The sequence below is a fragment of the Trachemys scripta genome, chromosome 3, assembly GCF_013100865.1.
Source record: "Trachemys scripta elegans isolate TJP31775 chromosome 3, CAS_Tse_1.0, whole genome shotgun sequence".
Taxonomy (NCBI): domain Eukaryota; kingdom Metazoa; phylum Chordata; order Testudines; family Emydidae; genus Trachemys; species Trachemys scripta.
Genome location: NC_048300.1, coordinates 29,122,880 through 29,146,186, shown reverse-complemented (window position 1 = coordinate 29,146,186; position 23,307 = coordinate 29,122,880). Strand labels below are relative to the sequence as shown.

The window sequence follows — 23,307 nt, the reverse complement described above, 5'->3', positions numbered from 1 at the left end:
ACCAGTTTTACACTGGTGTAACTCCATTGACTTCAGTACCATTACTTCTGGTTTACACCAGTGTAAATGTGAGGAAAATCAGGCCTGAAAATATATATAGATATGGCACCAATTATGTATATGGTTCTGTGCAATAGACATTATAATTGTGCCATGGAAGTAAGAAAGTTCACCAGACAGAAGATACTTCAATTTAAATGACAAATTGAAGCAAGGATGTGAGAGGAGAAATTGCCAACATCAGGTGGAATTTATACCCATTGTCTTTATAGATATTGATAAGGATGACAGTTGGTCCTGGGTCATATAGCATGATTTTGTTTTCCAGGGGAATATATCTCATTGTACAAATGGAAAGCCCTTGAGGAGAATAGCTTTGGATCCACCTTGCTGGAGTTTTTACTGGGTCTTTCCCTTTTTCCTCCATTCCCCCTCCTCAATCTACAAAGAATGTAATATATTTCTAGTCTGCTATAAAGATAGTGTCTAGTCTGTGTGGACCTTGTTGCCCACCCTGCTAGTCTTCACATCCCCTTGCCCAGCTCTCAAAGCTAGCTTGTACAAAATGGATGGAGATGAGGTGAGACCATGGCCCAGAGGTTGCTAGGTATGGAATGGAGTGTATACTGCACCACCAAAGTATGTCCTGGAGTCTGCAGTTTCCGATAGAGGCCATTATGCTTATCTGAAGCCCAGTGCCACCTGAAGCTCTGTTTGTGGTGCTGCATATCTGCATTACCAGTATTATAGAAGTGTGGCTTAATGCCATGATTTAAGCCACTTTGTATTCATGTAAATGTAAAAGCTTAAGTGAAGTAAATAATCTTAATGGCTCAAATTCAGACCTGAGGTAAGTGGGTATATCTCCAATTACTTTAGTGGTGTTGGACTTCCTTTCATTGTGTATAAAGGACTATATCAACATGACACAACTCTAATTCCAGTGGAGATTTGAATGATTCTATATATTTATATTAATTGTAGAAATTAGGATTCCTACTATCTGTAATATTGCCAAGAATAATATTTAACACATATGCTTTATAGACATGAACTAATTAATCCTCGCAGCATCTCTGTAAATAAGGCAATTTTTATTTCCATTTTAATGATGGGGAAATGTGGGCAGAGAGGTAAAGGTCCTTTTATGCAAGATGCTGAGCACTTTTAGTATGGTACTAAATGTTCTCAAATCTCATTGACTTCACTGGATGCATCCGAAGAAGTGGGCTGTAGTCCACGAAAGCTTATGCTCTAATAAATTTGTTAGTCTCTAAGGTGCCACAAGTACTCCTGTTCTTTTGGCGAATACAGACTAACATGGCTGCTACTCCGAAACTTTACATCTTGTGTGATTGGACTTGTGTTGTGTTTGGCCTAAGGAACAAAATTAGAATTTAGGATTTTCTGACTCCCCAGATTGTGCTTACAACAGTAGGCAATGCCTCACTCTAAAACACACACACACACACACACACATCAAACTAGGATGGGAATCAGGAAAATTAGACAAAGATTTAGTGTTACCTACATGTCACAAAATAGCAGTGTAATGGTCTCCATACCAGTATTTGTTACAATATAACAATACTAGCATCAATAAAAATGCTAATCTAACATAGAAAACTCTTGAAAAATATCTTACCAGTTTAAAGACTCCCCCTATCCACATACACACATATTTTGTTGTCATCAAACTGTTGATATGAAAAATCTTTAACTTAAACTCCCAAATTGATGTGTTGAAATTACCCTGACAGATACATTTATTGGTGGTGTGAGAAAGCAAGCAAGGAAACAAGCAAGGAAGGAAGTTTTTAAATAGTTTATTATTGCATATGTCTTTTGGTGATATATATTCCATACAGTTTTGTTCACTAGACAATATTCAATGCTTTTAATGCAATTTTTATTTAAAAAAATCAAAATAAGATATGCTAGTTTAATGGGCTACTATTTTGAATGGTTATTTACACAATTAAATGTTTAGGGCCAGATTCGTGGCTAGCATAAATCAGTGTAGCTTTATTGCCTTCAACAGATTAGTCCAGTGTATACCAGTTGACAAGTTGGACCTTAGTATAAACCAAAGTCCTGTATTCAGAGACATGGAGCCTGCTCCCAGGCATATTAGCTTCAGAATTCCATCTGAGTTTAATAAATTCAGAGCTGGCCTGCAAGTTCATTTGTTGTAACTACATATATCTTGAGCTAAATAGAGCAGGCCAAAAAGAATCTCAGAATATCAAGTCATCCCAATATTAGGGTGACCAGACAGCAAATGTGAAAAATCGGGACGGGGGTGGGGGATAATAGGCACTTGTATAAGTAAAAGACCCTAAAATCAGGACTGTCCCTATAAAATCGGGACATCTGGTCACCCTATCACAATATTGGTATCTTGTATACATTTGTATTACAAAGAAGGAGACTAAAGGTATAATACTATTTTAGTAACTCATTTATTTTTTGTTTAATTTGCTTTTTTTATTGTACTTAATAGGAAGGAAACAATATTTGCACTAAAAGGAATTAGACTATTAAATAGAATTCCTTATAAAATAAGTCATTTTAACAAACAAAAGATCATTACAATTTACAATAGAGGATAGGGAAAAATCTTTATTTTATGGAATGGGAAGTTTTTCGTTTTCTCAATGGTCCTCATATAATTTGTGGATCTTGCTTTTTTTATATACGGTATATTTACAACTAGCATCCTCCTATCCATGCTCATTTCTTTCATTCTTTTATTTTCCTAAATGCATGTAATGGATATTATGCATCAATTGCACTTTTATGGCAAACTGAAGTTACAGGCACAGAGTTTTTACAAGTTTGAGTTCATGTATGTATGGAGAAGATGATTTACAGTAATTTCAAATGAACAGTTTGTCAAGTATGTTCTCTGCTTATATGGGCATAGAAATTTCATTAAAAATAATGAGCTTTACTATGAATTCAGACAGGACTAAAACCCTAAATATTGGATGTTCATATGGTTATCCTTAAATAGTGGCAACCCGTACAATGTAGTTTTAAGTATATGCATCTCATGTGCTGGAATAAAGCAGTTTATAAAACAACACAACATAATGTATTTGTATATAATATAATTTGTGAGATTTTTAATATTTTGTGGAATATTAATTTATAGAAAACATGATTATGAAAGTTTAAGCATTCTGAGATAGATCATGAGCTGAATTATTAAAACACACTACTGGCCTGATTTTGTTTAATTCAGTAGAATTGTTCCTGATTTGCACTAGATCAAAATCAGGCCCAGTTGCGTCTCTTAACATATACTTAAAAGTTAGTTCCATCAAAAAGACTCTCACTGAAAACAACCATTTATAATGGAACTGGGTCAAATCCTGCATTCCCCACTCATTCCTTATTCTGCAGCAAGGGCTTGTGGAACTCAGGACAAGTCAAAGACAGGGAGAGCTCTAATAATCCCACTTTTCCTTTTTTTCCCCTCTTCTCCCACCTTAGGCTCCCTCACTGTCTCTTTTGGCTGGTCTACACTTGGGGGCAGGGTGTCGATGTAAGATACGCAACTTCAGCTACGGGAATAGCGTAGCTGAAGTCGCCGTATCTTATTTCAACTTATCTCCCATCCTCACGGCGTGGGATCGACGGCCGCGGCTCCCTCATCAATTCCGCTACCTCCGCTCACCCTGGTGGAGTTCCGGAGTCGACAGGAGCGCGTTCAAGGATCGATATATCGCGTCTAGATGAGCCGCGATATATCGATCCCCGATAGATCGATCGCTACCGGCTAACCCGGCGGGTAGTGTGGACATACCCTTTGTTACTCCTCAGCTCTTACTTCCTTTCATCAACTTTGTTCCCCTTCCTTTCCCCTGTGCATCTTGTCTTCTCCTATCTCCTCTGGTACCTTCTTACCTTCTCCCATCCTCTTCCCAATCAGAATCAAATTGGGCAGCAAAGAAATACTCCCCTAAGCTTCCTCCTCAATGGAAGAGCTTGAGGGATGTGGAGGTAGATCTTCCCAGACAGGGTAGCATGCTGCACCTGCTCATTAGTTCCAACTCTCCCCTCCGACTGACCAGCTGGTAGACAATCCAAGCCCCCACCTCCCCACATAGGTTTTGGGGAAGCTCTCTACTGAGTGCTGGCTGCTCCCCCAATCACTGTCAGGCCTGAGACAAAATGTCCAGTTGTTGCTAGCTGTAGCAGGCCTTAATTAGGCACAGATTCCATTAACTTCATCAGATTGCAGGATCTGGCCTATTAGGCATGAATCTGTAAATACAATATAAAAGGAATTTGATGTTTTAAAAATCACTATATATTTGTGGGCATTGTGCCTTTTACTGATTCTGCCAGGCCAAAAATCGGGATTAATTTTAAGACTTGTCTTATGTCAATAAATAATGGGACCTTTTCTTGCAGTCCTTGCTCATTCCACCAGCTTCACTGGCAATTTTGCCATATTTGATTACATGATTTGGCACCTTGACTAGAATGAGAGATTTGGCTGAGTAAAGATTTCAGGGTTAGGCATGTTGGCTGTTCTAAATGTTTCACAGAATATTGTAAAACCAAAATTAGCTAGTTAAATCTGTTTAAAATATTCTGCTTTATAAGGCATTAAGAAAAATTCAAAATGGGAAAACACAGGAAAATATAGTTAGAATTCCCATCACAGCAGTTTTTAATTATTTACTAACTAAAGACCTATGAGAAGACGATCTGATTAAGTAAGTAGAACTTGCTTCACAAAGAGCTGCAACAGATTCTTTACAATTTCTTCACTGAGGAAATAGAATTATTTTGTTTTATATCATGTAAATTGTCTTGAATAGAAGAAACACTGCTTCCCTGATGCTTATGTTTTCCCCTTCGGATGGTAGCAATGGAGCACTTGCATGTTGTGTTGATGCCTTGCATGATGAAGACATGCAATGGCAAGTTCCAGTCTGCATGCTGCTTAATGAATGTTTTCCTTTTCTCTCCTTCCCTATTATGTGCTTTCAGAAGACAACTATGTGGAAGGTGGGTGCTTTCTACCTTATTTTCCTAAGCTCTTATTTTTCCCTTGTGCTTAGTGTGTTTCCCTTCTGCTTAGTGTTATTATGGTACGCGTATCATTAAACACGGTAAGTTGCATTTTTTCCCTATGCAGATTGTCAGGTTGATTGGTTCAGTGTGATTTTTTTTCCATATAGAACATAAAACAAATCCAAATTCCTGATTTATTATACTGTGTAAAGCCAGAATAACTCCACTGAATAATGGAGTTACTCAGGATTTATGCGTGTGTGACTGAGATCTAAAGTGTGAATTGCTCTCCAAATTCACCCATCAGGTTTACAGAAATCTTGATTGTTCTGTATGAAAAATGATACAAGATAATGTTTGTCTGATCAATGTGGAACATAATTCCTCCTCATCATAAAGAATTGAATGCATGTTAAAGATATATTTTAATAACTTAGGAACATAAAAAGCTCTTTTCTTTTTTATATTACAAATATCAGTTATTGTATTATCCTTTTCAGTACAATGCTTTAGAAAAGCTTGATTTGTCAAAGATTCCAACATAAACAGCTCTGCCTTGTCACATTGGGAAAATAAGAGGTGTGTGTTTTTAATAATAACATTGGTATTTAATAAAGTCCCCTTAAAGAAAGTAAGACACAGGGCAATGGAAGCTAAGCACAATGGCCATCTAGCCAGAATATTGGTAAGTAAATCTGTTAGCTGGTAGAAATGTGTACATATGTGTCATCATAGTATTTAAAGATACAGTATGTTAATACATTGTTTGATACCTCCGTTTGTTGGCAGTCATTTTTGTCATCTGCATTATAAACCAATATTTTCAGGTGCTTTTTTACCTGTAAAAAATTCTCTCTGGGCTTAATCTTTGCATACAAGGTTCATGTCCAAGGTTATTTATTTTAAAAAGAGTTGGTCTATTTTTAAATTCAGGAACCAACATTACAGATATTTATTTTCTTTTAATACACTTTTCAAACTACTTTTAAAATCTGTAATTTCTTAAGGATGCTTGGTATGCAAAGTGACTGGTCTTGCGTGGATCTGTGGCATAATGTCCCTGCAGTGTATGTATGCAGAGAGCCATCATAGTGATCTGATCCATACAGAATCCAAGGTACTGTGGCCCTCTGTATCTGTCCATGTTCTACATCAAATATATGGCAAGGTGCTCAGAAATTCATCAGGTCTGCTTTGGGCATTTTTGTGTAAACATATGATGCCAGTGTAAGAAACATAACAGTTCAAGAAAATATTGGATCAAAGCTTGAATCGAAGAAAGTATCTACTGAAATTGTGACAGCTTTTCTCTCTCTTTCTCTCTGAGCTCCATAATAGGATCTTTCCTTTATTCTTAATTATAAATGGATGTTAAATAAAAATTCATTAAAGTAACATTGGTATTGGCACCCAGACTGAAAAAAGCATGGGAGTACAAAAATAAGGACTCAATTCTTTAGCTGATCCATGCATGAAACTCATTGAAGTCAATGGGAGTTCCAGATGTGGATCAGAATGATTATGCCTAGGTGATGAAGAAGTACAATTTATCTATTCAGATTAAAGTCAGAATAACAGACTTAATCCAGATTTTTCTTAGATTATTTGATCAAAGTTGCAACCATAAATTTACTCCAACATAGCCTTGGATGTGTTTACATACTTTTGGTTGAAGTACATGGGGGCTACACATGTAGACATAGATCTAAGTTTGTCCAGTGTGCCTATTGCTGTGATATCTGAGCACCTTATAAAATTATTAGGTGTATATACAGACATATATTTAGTTTTAATAAGTTGAGACAAATTTATCCATGCTATCAACTGAAGAAATTTTATTAATATTACTGAAGTTGTACCAAGGCTAAATATGTTCACTGAAGATTTATTGTGCTCTAAATTCTCTGTGGTTTGTGCTCTGCATGTGACTTACTCACTAAATTATGAAAATGTCCTTTCTTTCATATCCACTTTCCCTGACCCATTCTGCATACTTTAAATGTGTTTTTCTAGTGCCCAGCTTAAAATGAAGAGAGAAGCAACCACTTAAAATGCATTCCTGATGGGCATTTTATTCCTAATTCACAAAGAAAAGGCTTTTACAATTTTGCTTGTAAACTTGTGGTGCACAAGTAATTATTTTGAAGGTATGCCTATAGGTGATGACCTGTTTGATTACCATGTTTTATTGGACTCCATTAAAATGTTCTCTATTTTGTACTGACTACAGTTTCGAAAACCTAACAGTGATTGTTGTCATAATTAAATTTACCTGTATTGTATTAGCCTCTCTGCAGATTGTACTAGCAATATAATAACAATACTTAGCTCTTCTATAGCCCTTTTCATTCATATAGCTCAAAAAGCTTTATATAGTGAGGTAAGTATCATTATCCCCAGTTAGCAAGTAAGTATAAGTAATTTTACTGTTTGATGCAATATTTACAAATACAGTAAAATGCAAATTTAACAAAATACAATCAGTTTTAGAGGAATAAAGAGGCCATAAATAGGACTGGATTTTTCCAATTTATTAATGGCGGTTCTATTTGAGCAGGGAATGTTCATTTTGACGTCACCTCCTTTTTAAATTTAAACAGCTCGGTAAGTGACTTTTAAAATTCAGGAAAGTTCTATGATGCTTTCAAGGGGCCTTTCTGTAATTTATATTTATTTAAATTACATGAGAATATTTTATTTGGGACTGACAATGAGACAACCTCTTTTGCATCATATTAGTAAAGATTGAATCTAAGGACAGCAGTAAAGCTGTTTGTGTGGGATTTTTTTGTTTGTTTGACAAAATCTTGGCCTATTTAGATCAATTAAAGTTTTGCTATGGAATTAATATTTTGTCCTGATAGAAGGCCAAGCTTGTAAAAGAATCTCCCTGTTGCTTTCCCCCCAAGAGCAGGGGAAGGGGTCTTTTCACATGCTGCAGTTGAAGGGACCCAGGTAGATGCGGGTAGCTTCTGGAAAGTCCAACTTCACTCCAGAATAGCAACAGTATCCTGGTTCCTCTTCCCTCCCTGCTGAATGCAGTTGTTGCAGGATCAAGAGTCAGGGATTTCTGATTACTCTTGGCACTACAGTAGAAAAGACAAGGATGCAAACCTAGATCTGAGGTAGTGGGGAAATGGGAGTTATATAGTGCCACATTCCACGGGGGTTCGAACAGTGAAACTTCACTGAGTGAAGTAAAGCTTCAACATAGATCTATCTACATCAGAATTTTTTGGAAAGTCTCACACAGTTGCAGTATGACTGGAGCAGATAGAGCACAACATAGAGGTAGAAACATGTATGCCTTATTTACTTACTACCATTGCTAACATCAACTGTGTCACAGTAGTGTAAGCTACACTTATGGGTCATATTTAGCCTTCATTTACACTGATGTGAATCCATAATAACTCTGTTGATTTTAGTTTAGCCTAGTGTAAATGACAACAGAGTGTGGTTGTAAAGTGAGGGTCAATTCAGGTATTTGAATCCACTAAACAGAGTTTTGCTTTAACAGATTTCACTGTGAGAAGGTTCACATATTAAAACTGGTATTTCAGGAAGACTTTCAATTTGGAAACCATTGTTCATTTAATGGGAACACTGCTTGTGATTTAAGCTGACATGCCTTGAATTCTTCAAATAGTAATATGGATTGATTGTAGTCAGAAGTATCTTCTTTGAACTCCCCCAACTCCTGTAATACAACTCACTTGTGCATCTAATTTTCTTTGTGAATTAGAAGTAGCAGGAAATCTCTAGGAAGTCCGCTTTCCAGTAAAAACCAGCATATTCTATTGCACACCTTCTTTGTGTGAATCAAGCTTTATAACTGCAACAGGAAAATAATATACTATATTTTCTATAGTTGTTGGAGAAGAAGAGCACACTATTAAAATTGGAGCTACTCTATGTGAATAATACATTTAAAAATGAGTCCCAGCAAAGCCAATATTATGAAGAATGTCTGTTTTAAAAATTAGATGTAAAATTCAAAATTCTTTAAATTTCAGAAAAAATGAATGCTATATACTGTCTATATATTATTAGCTCTTTTCTTCTGTATCAAAATGTCCTTTGTGAGGCTGCATGCAGCTTTTCCTTATTTGGCTAAATAATTTAATATTATTGGCTTGGAGGCTCAGAAATCAGACCCTGACTGAATGATTAAAGTTGCAAGTCGCTTGACTGGAAATGCAACTTGACCTGTACAAGTCTGACTGAGTATGATCTCAAATATGTAGTTGAAGCACAACTTATTTTGCACAAATTTTAAAGATCTCTAACCTAAAATGCTATCACTTTAATTTTGTTTTTTAAATCTTCTCCTGCATATTTAATATTTAAGTTGGCTCCTCTGGAATAAACGTATTCTGCCATCATGTGTTTCACACAAATAAGGAGACATTCCTTGCATTGTCATCTCAGTGTCACAAAGAAGTTATTTTATTTAACGATTTAAAATGCTCATTTTTGATGAGGGGAAAAAGATCAGACCCAGCCCATTTTTCAGGTTTACACTTCTCCATGTTTTTAATGTAATTTAACAGCTAGAGGACAGCAAGTCCTCCTGGTGAAAGAATTAGAAGCAATCTGATCAAAGACATATGAAATATTTAAAGAACTGGTTGGACTTGAAATCATTTTCTTATTATTTTTTTTCATTCTAACTATTACATAAAAGAATATATACAATACAGCATTACCCAGTGTTTGAATTGCAGTTCTATTACTCTTTGCCCCCAAAGCATTCCAACCAGTGGTTGAAAAATGCTCTTTGATTTCCCTCTGTGATACAGACATCCCATAGGAAACAGATGCCTGTCACAAAATATTTTTGTCACTGTGGCAATACCACCTTCCCATGCACCCTTGTTCATTGCTGACTGTGCTCTTGTTTCCCTTCAAGGTCTGGCGCACCTGATGATGGGCGACCAAGGTATGGGCTCTGTTCCTTTTCCACTCTGCTTTCATTGTTTCCTTGTTCCGTAGCTGCTTTGAATCCATCACTGCAAATGATGGGCAAATGCTTGAAAGCTGTCTTTGGCTGCAAATAAACACATAATTTTAGTCACAACTTTCTTCTTTCATTTTATATATATATCTCTATATATATTTGTTTGCTCCTTAAGCTTTGTTCCTTCTGTGCCCTCCCTCCCCCCCCAATCTCACAATATAATAACTGAAAAAAGTGAGAGATAAGAAGGTATTGAGAAAATTCCATGCATTTATCAGAAAATACAATTATGGGTGATTCTATTAAAGGCAAAAGAAGCACAAGAGCACTCACCAGATAGCTTCTGAAAGAAGATACTCAGTTTGTCATATTGTACCCAGTGAAGAGTCCATTTACATTAATGCATGGCTGATTGGAAACTTGTAGAAAGCACCTGCTCCTGGCTTCTGGAATGCTTAGAATACAGTTTTGCAACATAATGAAATCAATGTTTTTCTCCTCTTCAGCCATTGTTTGTCACTTCTGTGTCACACTTTTTAAAAAAAGCATGGGTTACTTCTGTGTTCCTCTGCATGTTCATGATTGGAACAAATAAACTAAATTCCCAATATGACACTGATTGCATCTCCATTTGTCTATAAACACTTACTTTAAGCTTTCTCTTTTCATGTTCAGATACTATTGCATTTACATATACTCATGACTCTTACGTTGTTTCTCTCCTCTTCTTTATTCTCTCTTTGTCTGGAAATGCTTTCTTCATGGAACCATTTCATCAAATCCATAGGTAAAAGTAAAGGTACTACATGATTTTCTTTCTTTTAAATTCCATCTGTATACTTTAAATTATGTCTGAGTTATGCAAATGTATTTAGAGCTTTTTGCACTGATAATGTGAGGTAGGTATATTTTTACAAAATTATTTCCTGAACATCAAGGTAAGGAAAAATAGTGTTTTTTTTTAAAGTTTGACCTGCTTTTTGAAGTTTGTCTTTTATTTACGAGAAATTTAAAGCAATTGTACATAGCCACACTAAATGAACCTAAAATTATAGTATATAGTCAGGATGAATTAACAGTCATCTTTTGAGGTATGAATGCTCCTGTTCTCAGTGAATAGTAGTCTACACTATTAGACCGACATAAGCACAATGTCGCCAAACACTGACACAGTGGAGATAATCTGTCCAGGGCCAATCCATACCTTGATGTAAGTCTAAGCATGAATAGCACTGACTTCAAGAAGTCCCCGCTATGAGCTGGTCACCTGTTTATCTGTAAGATTTTTCTTATCAATATTAGCTTTGTACATACTGAAGTGAGAATGGGACATGGAGAGATGAGGAGGAGCAGACAACAGAGCAAAGTACGGTTTTATTGGATTTTCTTCCCCCTTCTTTTTCTTGGTATGAGAACAAATCAAGCCAGGTATACTGTACTTCATTGCGTCACTTGGTAAGTCTGATGTAGAACATATGCAATAACATCAAGAATTTTAATATTCTAAAGAAATACCAGCTTCTGCTCCCAGTGTACTAGTTCAGACCATCAAGTATGTATTTTTTTATTTATATTGAGAAATTAGCCTGCACATACTAAATGCCCCTAAATCTGTTCTTATTGATCATTATAATATAGTTTTACTCATTTTGGTGAGCATGTGTCAGGAAGTGCCTGTTCCTGCTATTCGTCCTGTGCTTTGGCTTTCTGGTTGTATTTTACAGTACAAACTAGACAACACAGAAGCATGTTGAATGTGTTTGCACTTTGTGTGCCTTCGAACAAAGAGTGTGCATGTAACACAAAAATGTAATTCTAGCACCATTAGTTCTACGGTGTGCATTATAGTTCTTCACATCGGCCTGCTTGAAAAGAGTGTGCATCTGATTATACACGGGGCCTAATATTTAATGGGTTATATGAGTTCTGGAGCTTTGAATCTTGTTGTTTTAGGAAATGTTTCAAACCAATGGAAGAAGAAACTGTTCTTAATACTTTGCATTACAGTTTGTACCAATTACCTTGTAACTCTAGCTTCCTTGATCAGCAAATGGTAGCTGCCTTGGACATCATCTGTATCACAATACAGGTTTTACAATACTGGAGCGTTTTATGTGGTCTTTGAAACATACACCTCTACCCCTATATAACATGACTAAATATAATACGAATTCGGATATAACGCGGTAAAGCAGCGTTCCGGGGGGGGCGGGGCTGCGTGCTCTGGCGGATCAAAGCAAGTTCAATATAACGCGGTTTCACCTATAACATGGTAAGATTTTTTGGCTCCCGAGGACAGCATTATTTCGGGGTAGAGGTGTATTGTTAAGAAAATCATTCCATAGACTACCCTGCACACAGTATGCATCATGCAACAAACACCACAATGTTGTGATATATATCTATATATGTATATATTATGCATATAAATCATAACTGACATGCTAATACAGAAAGTAGAACATTTAGCAAATCATAATGGATGATTTCTGGGGGGGAAAAAACAAAAAACATGATGTTCTTGTACCTATTTAGGCAAAATATCTATTATTTTTTTAAAATTATATTTACAAAAAATGTAAAGTTAAAAGTTGCATGGAGAAAAGCTAGATTTAATATCTAAAGATGTGCACTATGATATAACTAAAATATCAGAGCCATCAAACCTAGTAATTATTTGCCTGACTGTAGTATTCTTATGCCATTTTGGTCTTTTATTATATTTATTCTGTTTATGTGGGAGTATTTATACTGATCTATGTTTTGATAGTTTCACCAACATTTGTTCTCCAAGTATAGTATATTAGGTAAAAATGCAAGAAAAGGGAAATAGGCATGTTCAAACATTTTTAACATACAGTAGTGAGTAGCTGTATACATTGGGTCAGCTGAGGTAAATTGGCATAGTTCAATTGACTTTTGTTGAAGCTACACTAATTTACACCAATTGAAATTTGGGCCTTGAAACATCAGATGTATAAAACTGCTATGACACAACACCTTACAGCAGTGGTTCCCAAACTTATTCCGCCGCTTGTGCAGAGAAAGCTCCCATTGGCCTGGAGCAGCGAACTGCGGCCAGTGGGAGCCGCGATTGGCCAAACTTGCGGAAGCGGCAGGTAAACAAACCGGCCCGGACCACCAGGGGCTTTCCCTGCACAAGCGGTGGAACAAGTTTGGGAACCACTGCCTTACAGTATAACAAACTTCAACCTAACAGTTCGATGGGGCTTTTCATTGGGAAATTCCTTAGCCCTATTTAACTTTCCCATTCTAATTTGCATTTACATTAGTGATAGCTACTGGCAATGATTGCAGACTTCTTTGTGCTAACATCAAGACCCAGCCCTCTCATATTTTAATTAAATATTTTGCTTTAAAGGTCAATTGGAAATGCAAGCAAAATATATATCTTTTAGAAACTATGCAAAGATTTTCACTCCAAGAAGCCTGATTGAGGAAGCTCAGGCCTATTTATCCACCATTTTAGGACTTTAACCTGTGTTTCTTGTAGACCTTAAAACACTCAGTTAGTTTTATTGTATGGGGCTGGGCAAACCAAAATCAAAATAGTTTAAATTAACACCTTAAAAGAAGAAATAAAGATTTCCAAGTGTTTACACTGACCAAGTAATAGCTGAGATAATGGCCCAAATTTTGCTCTCCTATATAAGCATAACTCCCAAGAGGGGACTGCAAGATCAGACCCAAAATGGATTTTAAAAAATTGAAACACAGTGGTTAAGATTTTTAAAGCAGATTAGGTGATTTAGCGACAGACCTCCCATTGAAATTAATTGGAAAAGTGTGGGTAAGTCCCCTAGTCAGCTTTGAAAGTCTCCACCATTATTCTTTTCAAAATTATAAATATTCTCAAAGCAGTCACTGTCCTTTAGAGAAAGAAGGAGAACCTTGACAGAGGTCACTGCATTAGGTAAATGTCAGTACTCAAGGCCACATATCTTGATCCATTCACACAGCTGGTTGACACCACCAGGAACTGCACACAGATCAAGGGCCCTGTTTTACATTATCTGTGATTCCTTTTTTTCTTTCTTTCTTTCTTCCTTTTTTTTTTTTTTTTTTTTTTTTTTGTAAATGCTGTGTCAAAACCTAGCAGGAGCTGAGAACTTGCAACTCATATTGAAGAGAGTTGGTGTTGGCTTATTTACTTTAATGAGCACTGCAGATGTTCACTCAGCTCTTTTTAGGATTTCATACATTGTGAACAACCAAAGTGTATAAAAGTGTTTGTATATTTAAAATTTATCTAACTGAATTATTATGTGGTACACACTAATATATATAAGGTAAGATAGCAACTAGGTTTGAAACATAAAATATTTACAGTTTTTGGTGACAAATCCTAATATAGTCTAGATCAGTGGTCACCAACCGGTCAATTACGATCGACTGATTGATCCTAGAGGATCTCCCAGTCGATCATGATCTCTGGCGGCGCAGCTTGGCTGCTGCTAAGGCAGGCTCCATGCCTGCCCAAACCCCACGCCGCTCCCAGAAGTGGCCAGCATGGCCCCGGGGGTGGGGTGGCAGGGGTCTCCCTCCGCGTGCTGCTCCTGCCTGCAAACATCGCCCCTGCAGCTCCCATTGGTCGGGAATAGGAAGCTTTGGCCAATGGGAGCTGTGGGCTTGGTACTTGCAGAGAGGGACAGTGCATGGAGCCATATGCCCTCCACCTCACCCCCTGGGGCCGCAGGGATACGTTGGTCTCTTCTGGGAGTGGCGTGGGTCCGGGATAGGCAGGGAGGGTCTATGCCACATGCTATGCCACTGACCGGGAGCTGCAGGAGGTAAGTGCTGCCTGGTGGGAGGCTGCACCCCAAACCCCAGCCCTGAGCCCCATCCCGGAGCCAGCAACACAAACCTCTTCCTGTACCTCAACACTCTGCCCCAGCCCAGAGCTCCCTCCTGTACCCAAACTCCCTCCCAGAGCTTGCACCCTTCACCCCCCTCCTGCACCCAACCCCCTTGCCCCAGGCTCAGCCCAGAGACCCCTCCCACACTGCAAACCCCTCGGCCTCAACCCAGAGTCAGCACCCTCTCCCAAACCGCAACCCCCTAGCCCAGTGAGTGAGGGTGGAGGAGAATGAGTGATGGAGAGAGGGGGGGAATGGATTGAGTGAGGCGGGGCTTTGGGGAAGGGGTGGGGCCTTGGGGAAGGGGCGGGGTAGGTCCTGGGACGCCCTTAAATTCAAAAAGTGTTCTTGGACATAAAAAGGTTGGAGACCACTGGTCTATATAGATTATTTTATCATTTTTTTTCTGAACTTTCATCTTATCTCCTTTTGGTGAGACTTCCCGCATACATAGTTGATCAAGGCTTATTTTGTATATTCCTACAAGCTATTTTGCCTGTGAACATAAATTAATGTTTTATTTTTCACAAGGAATGAAATGGTCATAACTTTTAGTTATTGAAAGGAGTCACAAAGTGGTATTTACAGTGTAGTTACCACAACAAAATAAATGACTTCTGTGACCTTTTATTAATATTACTATTCTCAGAACCTATAATATGGATTTCTCATCTATATTTTGTTTTATGTAAATATTCTACTCTTCACTGTGTATTTTATTTAGAATAAAATACTTTGTTCCTACTGCTGTTCTATTAGATTATTGGTTGAATACAGCTTTAAATCATGTATATTAGTAGGGCTGTCGATTAATCACAGTTAACTCATGTGATTAACCACAATTTTAATCACACTGTTAAACAATAGAATACCAATTGAAATTTATTAAATATTTTGGATGTTTTTCTACATTTTCAAATATATTGTTTTCTGTTACAATCCAGAATACGAAGTGTACACTACTCACTTAATATTATTTTATTACAAATATTTGCACTGTAAAAATAATAAACAAAAGAAATAATATTTTTCAATTCACCTCGTACAAGTACCATAGTGCAATCTCTTTATCGTGAAAGTGCAGGAGGGGGCATGGGGTGCTAGTTCTGGGAGGGGGCTCAGGGCTGGGGGCTGGGGTTCGGCCTCCTACCAGGCAGCACTTACCTCCAGTGGCTCCCGGTTGGCTGACTATAACAGTGCCATGCAAACACCTGTTCTCACTTTCAAGTGATGTAAACAAGAAATGGGCAGCATTATCTCCTGAAAATGTAAACAGACTGAGTGAATTTGTAAGCCCTAAAGTTTTACATTGTTTTATTTTTGAATGCAGTTATTTTTGTACATAATTCTACATTTGTAAGTTCAACTTTCATGATAACGATATTGCAGTACACGACTTGTATTAAGTGAATTGAAAAATACTGTTTATTTTATTTTTACAGTGCAAATATTTATAATAAAAATAAATATAAAAGTGAGCACTGTACATTTTGTATTCTGTGTTGTAACTGAAATCAATATATTTGAAAATGTGGAAAACATCCAAAAATATTTATGTAAGTACTATTCTATTATTGTTTAACAGCGCGATTAACTTGTGATTAATCACGATTTAATCATGATTATTTTTTAATTGCTTGACAGCCCTACATATTAGTCATTTAAGTCCATAAGAAACTAATATATGGTATCTAGCTAAGCAATAGCTGTTTCTACAAAGCCTAATAGTGCAGCTGACACTTTATTAGATTACAGATTTTTGATTTGACTGGCACAATGTATGTAAATGCAGAGAAAGGACTTCAGAGCGTCTAATGTTTGTGTCTATTTCCTAAATAATGTCAACTAAATTCTGCATTGAACAATCCCATACACAACCCGTATAATGTAAATAGGATTCTGTTGGGTGTATGTCAGTGCAAAATTTGGCCATTTTATAAGGCCAATTCAAGAATACACTATAATAATCATGAGGGCAAAAAGACCATGGAGAATTTAAATACTTCAAAAAAGTCCTCATATAAATGTCAGTATTGTATGAATTCTATTAATTGCTATTGGTAAATTGATACTTTGTTCCTGCTGAATAGTATTTTACTGCAGTTATCTCCACTGAAATCAGTTGCTGAAATCTTGGCTCTGTTGAAGTCAATACTAAAACTCTGTTTGGCTTTAGTGGGGACAGAGGTTCACTGGTAGAATAAGTTGCTACCCAATATGATTAAGGGTATTAGAATATTGCTCTGTGTGGTTATCCTGCATTTCCTTTAATGAGGTTCAACACACTTGGGTGTGAAATCCTGGCCCCAGTGAAGTAAATGCAGGTTTTGCCATTCAAGTCAGCTAAGATTTCACTCTGGATGTGTTTCCCTAAGTTTTTCCTTTGCCTCCAAAAGAGAGAGAGAGAAGTTTTGGCCTCTTACTTCCAAGATATTGTTAGCCTTCTGTAGGTCTTGGAAAGCCTACTTCTTAAATCTGCTAGTGACACTATCTTGTCCAAGTATGTTGAAAGATAAACTATTGTTAAAATTTACTGGACTCAGTGCAGATGCATTACTTTAAGAGTTTCAGACAGAGGGGATTTTCATTGTTTGAGAATGTAAACAATTAAAAACTATGATATGCTCAACTACTGAACTTCATGATTGTTTCTATTTACAGGAAAGAATAAATCACTGAAGTTTTAAAATTTATCAAATTTATTAAACATGTAATGGGACACAAATATTTTGACAGGCTTAAACATAAATAGGACCTAAACATCATGGAACTTTTAAAACCATTCTAAGTTAATTTTCTTAAAAGTATTTAACACTAATGAACTTTAAAAATAAATAAAAAATAAGGAACTTAATGTAAAACATCTGAAAATGTGTGCGTTCCATACACATGCCAAAATGGAACAAAGTCTTTATCTGTCCCTCAGTGGGAAGTATCTGCAAAGTATCAGTTTCCAATGAGAGAGATTCACAGTTATGGAGAGACTATAATGAAACAGTGACAGGTATTTCTAAACGTTATGAAAATTACATTTGTGTCTATGTGTGTGAATTTCTCTCTCTCTCTCTCACACACACACACATACACCTTTTTGTGTTCACACTCTCTCTCCTGTAAATATTTATCTTGCTATCCACATGACTTATAGCTAATCTCTCCAGTTTTCCCTGAAATATCTCATTGAAATATATTCCAAAGTACTTCATCACAAGAGTGAGATACTTAACTACATAAAAATTGCATTACATTAAATCAAAATGAGTGACTCATGTTTCAAATGAGTGAGAACTAGCAGGTCTATAATGTTGAAGTTGAAGTTGCAGTTGAAGATGCATCTTTGCTGAGTTATGAACAATAAATGTTCCATAAAGAGAAAACCAGTAGCATCAAATGACAGTTCTAAGAAGTTTCTGGATAAATTATGTGGCTAAGGAAAAATCAGTCATTATCAGAAGCAGAACTGGAAGTTGTGTCTTGAGACTCAGATACCCACAACATGAACTTAAAATATTGGAGTCATGATCAGAAGCATGAATGAGAGAGTTTAGGGATATGATGACAATTTAGGAATGTTTAAACAGAAGACAGAAAGAATTAAAAAAAAAAATCTGGGAAAAGTCAACACACAGACCATCAATCCTAGCACTTCTTCACCACTGAAATACAATATTTCTCTTATTGCTAAGCTTCCTGATCTTATTCACAGCCATCACTATATTTATTCTAGGTCTCATTCTGGTCCATTCCTGGAAAGGAGACAAGATCGGGCTGGGACTGCTAGGGTTTTCAAGTCAAAATATTTTTTTATTTGGAAAAAAAGGTAGTTATGGGTGTGATCTAGAAAACATTGCAGAAAAAGTTGGATGTATTCAAGATTTAAGCTTCTTGAAAGAACAAATAACAAATATTTCAGAGTGAGTTGAGCAGACCAAGCATACAGTATCTCAAAACCACATCAAAGCTCTTTCAAGAAGGAAGATATGAATTCCAGTCCAAAAAGTAGATTGGGATTTAGTGAAGTCAGGAAAGAGAAAAACTATCAGGATGGAGAGCATGAAAACCTTTCTGTGCAGTTAGACAACAAAGAAGAATTTTAAAGCAGCAAAACTAGGTTTTTTTATTCATCATTGCATACTTCACTTTTGTAATTTATGTTGGAGAAAAAGAGTTGGAAGGTACATCAGATACAAGATAGCAATCTTAGGGTTTTCTGTTGGCATATGCTTTTCATGCTTACTTAACCTATTCTTCCAGCATTTGATACAAATATTGAGCCAAAAGCATCCCTCATGTAACTGCAATCTCTTCAATAGAGTAGCACTAGGATTAAATCTGGCCCATTAGGTCTACTATAGCAGCAAGATGAACTGAAGCCAACAAATGTGAGGTCATATTCAGATCTCAATTACACTAGCGTAAACCAGATGTAACTCATCTGAAATCAGTGGATTTATTTTTGATCTCACTTATACTGCTGAAATTCAATTCATTTTGATGTTAAAGAAATCAGAATCCAGCTCAGTGGAGTTAAACCGGTGTGAAACTAAGTGAACTGAAAGGAGAACTGGGACCAAGGTAGTTGCTCTAGGGGTGGGATTTTAAAAAATGCTCAGGATTGGCCTAATTCTGATGCCATTAAAATCAGTGGTGAAAGTCCCATTGTCTTTCCTGGCAAAAGAGGCAGGCCATGTTGAGTGATTTTGCAAATCCCAACCTAAATTTACACTGGTGTGACTGAAATCAGAATGTGGGCCCAGGCTCTGCAAGTACATACTTACATGTAGAATGGATCTTAAACAAAATTAGAAAAATATATTTAAATAGTGTGGATAGGGTCAGATTATTCTAAAAAAAATAGGTGTGTGCAACATTTATAACATACTCTGTAGCTGTACTACACTGATTTTTAAGATGAATGGAGCTTGCATGATAAGTCACCAAAGACAAAACAGTAGGTAAGGGGTGGGGTTGTTTGTTTTTTTTGTTTTGTTTTTTACTGGCAACAAATTCCTTTCCTTTAAAATACCTAGTTGTGCTGAGTGTAGTAATAAGGTCTCACTCCTCACATCAAAGCCTTCCACCTCAACATCAGCCCTAACTATTTGAGATGTCTTCTGTTTCCACTGCTATGATCCCCTCAACAGCTGTATTCCTCTGGAACAAAGAAATGGTGAAATAATCAAGGCAGGCTTATGAGCACAGAAGACAGAACTTTTGCAGGAGCTTCACAGGATTATGGAACTCATTACATTCAGAATTCCTAATTTCACTACATTCAGAAGTAAAAGCAAAACTCACATATTTGACTTAGGTTTCCCTCTAAGGCCTGGTCCACACTAACCCCCCATTTTGAACTAAGGTACGCAAATTCAGCTACGTTAATAACGTAGCTGAATTTGAAGTATCTTAGTTCGAACTTACCGCGGGTCCAGATGCGGCAGGGAGGCTCTCCCGTCGATGCTGCATACTCCTCTCGCCGAGCTGGAGTACCAACGTCGACGGCGAGCACTTCCGGGATCGATCCCAGAAGATCGATTGCTTACCGCTGGACCCGGAGGTAAGTGTAGACCTACCCTTAGTTCTCCACACTCACTAAAAATGACCAAACTATTTTTTCTACAGATTGGGAAAAGCGAGAGAGAGAGATTTGGCCTAACTCTTTTTGAGCTCATTTATTCCATTAAAGACAGCAAAGTCATATGATGGGGAAAATGGTGGAAAAGTGTGGAGTATCAGCCCTATTTGATTCTTCTCCCACCACAGCCAGCTTTACGCTGATGTAACTACTCTGATTTCAGTGCAGTTGCCTTGATTTACACCACCATAAGTAAGAGGGGAATCAGGGTCATGTTTTATATTACTTTGCCATTGACACTCATTTATACCAGTTTTCTGATCATCATGTATTTGACATTTAATTTACAGCACTGCCTGCATCACTGGTGAATTTGACAGAGTCTTCTATAGGTATTGCCTCTTCCTTTCAGGATTTTGCTCCTAAGAAACAGAAATACCTAGACCCAATTCTCTGATCTGCTCTGGCTTCTTGTGACAGACAGCCAGTGCATCTGGCAATCCAGTGAACATCGAGCCCTCATGTTTCTCCTACATTGAAGGAATCTCCAGTTAGAGTGAGGCCACCCTAGCAATCTTTGGGCCCCACCATAGGTGCATGTCCTCACAACCTAATGATCTTTGACTGCTTTGTCTCCTGGCAACTGGTCATAGATTAGAGTAGCCTATTTATGGTGAGGCAAGCCTCACATCAGGGGTATCCAAGACTGGCAAAAAGCCATTTTTATCTCATCCATCTGGGCAGTCACTGAACACTCCTCAGACAGAGCAGGGAATGGGGGATAATGGCCCCCATTGTCTTAATATATCATCACCTCACAAGTATTTACATTTACAAATACTTTACTTATTTCCACCTTCATTGGACCAGTGGTAAGGCTATGTATCTCCACTGAAAATGGCTCAAGTAGTATCTCAAAAGTTCCATACAAGTGCCTGGATAATTACTGCCAAAGGGTAAAACTGCAGACTAGTATAAAACAAGTGTGAGAGTACAAGATCCACCCCCATCTCTATTTAACTTAATCTACCTAATCTCCAACACTGCCAGAACTAAATTCAACCCATCCCTCCCATGTGGATTTTACTTAACAGTGGTGTGAACTTGGAGTAACTTCATTGTACGTAGTGAACTTACATTGTTGTGGGACCATGAATTCCAATGGGAGTTGAGCCTGCTTCAATTATGAGCTGAATTTGGTCCTCTTACTTGACATTCCATCACTGGAGTTCTCTGTCGTGGATTGAATCTTAACCGTGATATCTATGTGCAGCTTTGTGAGAAAATTGCTCTTCAGAACAGAATTACAAAATGTATTAAAGGGTGCAGTCTTTGGGGGAGGAGAGAGGGCATTATTATTTCAAAGTAAACCTGGGCATTGGAAAGTTTCTTTGACTTCCAGGACATGTTCTGCATAGCTGTAGAAGATTTAAAAAAAATATGTAAGAGATCTTTTCCCACTACCAGATATTCTAGTCCCCAAAGATAGAGGAAAAAGAGGCTATGTTCTCAATTCACTGAAATGTCATCATAAAACCCTGTATCCCTATGATTCGTTCCCAGTCCTAGAGGAAAAACTCTTCTTATTTCTAATAGCATAAACACATTTAAACAAAACAAAACGAAAAAAAAAAAAAACACCTCACAAAAGGTTCTGGAAACCATCCAGACCTGCTAGGCCTCATGAGTTTATACCTCAGAATTGTCACTACCTGGAGTCTTCTGGGAGATGCGGGGTGGTGGGGGGTGGGAGTAATAAAAGGCTGCCATGTCTGAGGCCATAAATCATTTAAGCAAGTGTGTCATATCATCTGTTCTTCCAGAAAAAAAGAAAAATGATGTTATTCAGTTTTATTCATTGTTCTCAGATAGATAGGTGTTTGGAGGTTTTATTTTTTATTTTATTTATTTTTTTATTTATAGGTGGATTCTGCACTGTGTTGTCCCTGAAATGGATAACCCTTTTAAAGAAACATGTTTTTCAGAATTACTGTTCCTATTGGACTGTGATACAAGTATTACAACCAAAGGCATAACTGATATAATCAGTCTCAGGACACGTACAAAATCTGTATGTCCAGTCTTTCTCTTCTTTTAAATGTGTTATCCACAATAATTTGCATATTTCTAAATCATGCTAGTTACCCACTTTGTGATACAGGGATGTGCCTGTACATCTCCACCTAGCTGGTATTCTCCTGAGTCAGAAGAGCCAGAATCAGAGAATCTAAAAATACATATTTTAGACTCCTAGAAGCTAATCTACATAATCTTCATCAAAACCAATTATTTTATAGGCAATAAAAGCACAGAATTTGTCTCAAAGTTGAGTTATTGACACCCTTTGAAATCCCATTGATGTCAAAAGTATTGCATATGGTGTATTTCAGCACATAATATGACTGTTTGAATTATACACCTCTACCCCAATATAACACTGTCCTCAGGAGCCAAAAAATCTGACTGCATTATAGGTGAAAATGTGTTATATCGAACTTGCTTTGATCCGCCGGAGTGCGCAACCCCCTCCCCCCCAAGCGCTGCTTTACCACATTATATCTGAATTATATTGGGCCGCGTTATATTAGGATAGAGGTGTACTAGGACCACATTATGCCATTAATGAAGTATGTGCCAAACTGGAGTAACTCCTGTGATTTCAATGGACTTACACCCAGGTAACAGTGATCAGAATTTCCCCCTAGACCCTTCTGTATTAAGTGTATGTGAGGTCGGAAGTGAGGGAATAAAATGAAATAGGCACAATGTTGTCTACAATATCAATAAAGGAAGGCCTTTTTTTGCTGACAGCCAATTTGATTCATCAGTGTTTCATACTTCAAAGGTCATTTTGTTATCAATAT

At 37.2% G+C, this 23,307-nt stretch overlaps 1 protein-coding gene across 23 annotated transcripts in view; it reads left to right on the top strand.

Annotated features, from left to right (window-relative positions):
* The window catches only part of NRXN1 (neurexin 1), a 1,212,452-nt gene that overhangs the window by 112,422 nt on the left and 1,076,723 nt on the right, over positions 1-23,307 (top strand). For 9 of the 23 annotated variants that reach the window (XM_034764362.1, XM_034764354.1, XM_034764351.1 and 6 more), the window contains exons 3-5: positions 5,008-5,025; positions 9,944-9,973; positions 10,779-10,790. The exons of 5 other annotated variants lie outside the window; for them this stretch is intronic. In XM_034764362.1, coding sequence (XP_034620253.1) covers positions 5,008-5,025; positions 9,944-9,973; positions 10,779-10,790 — 60 coding nt within the window. The remainder of the gene's footprint in view (positions 1-5,007; positions 5,026-9,943; positions 9,974-10,778; positions 10,791-23,307) is intronic. 9 more of the 23 variants (XM_034764360.1, XM_034764355.1, XM_034764350.1 and 6 more) reach the window with 4 other exon arrangements.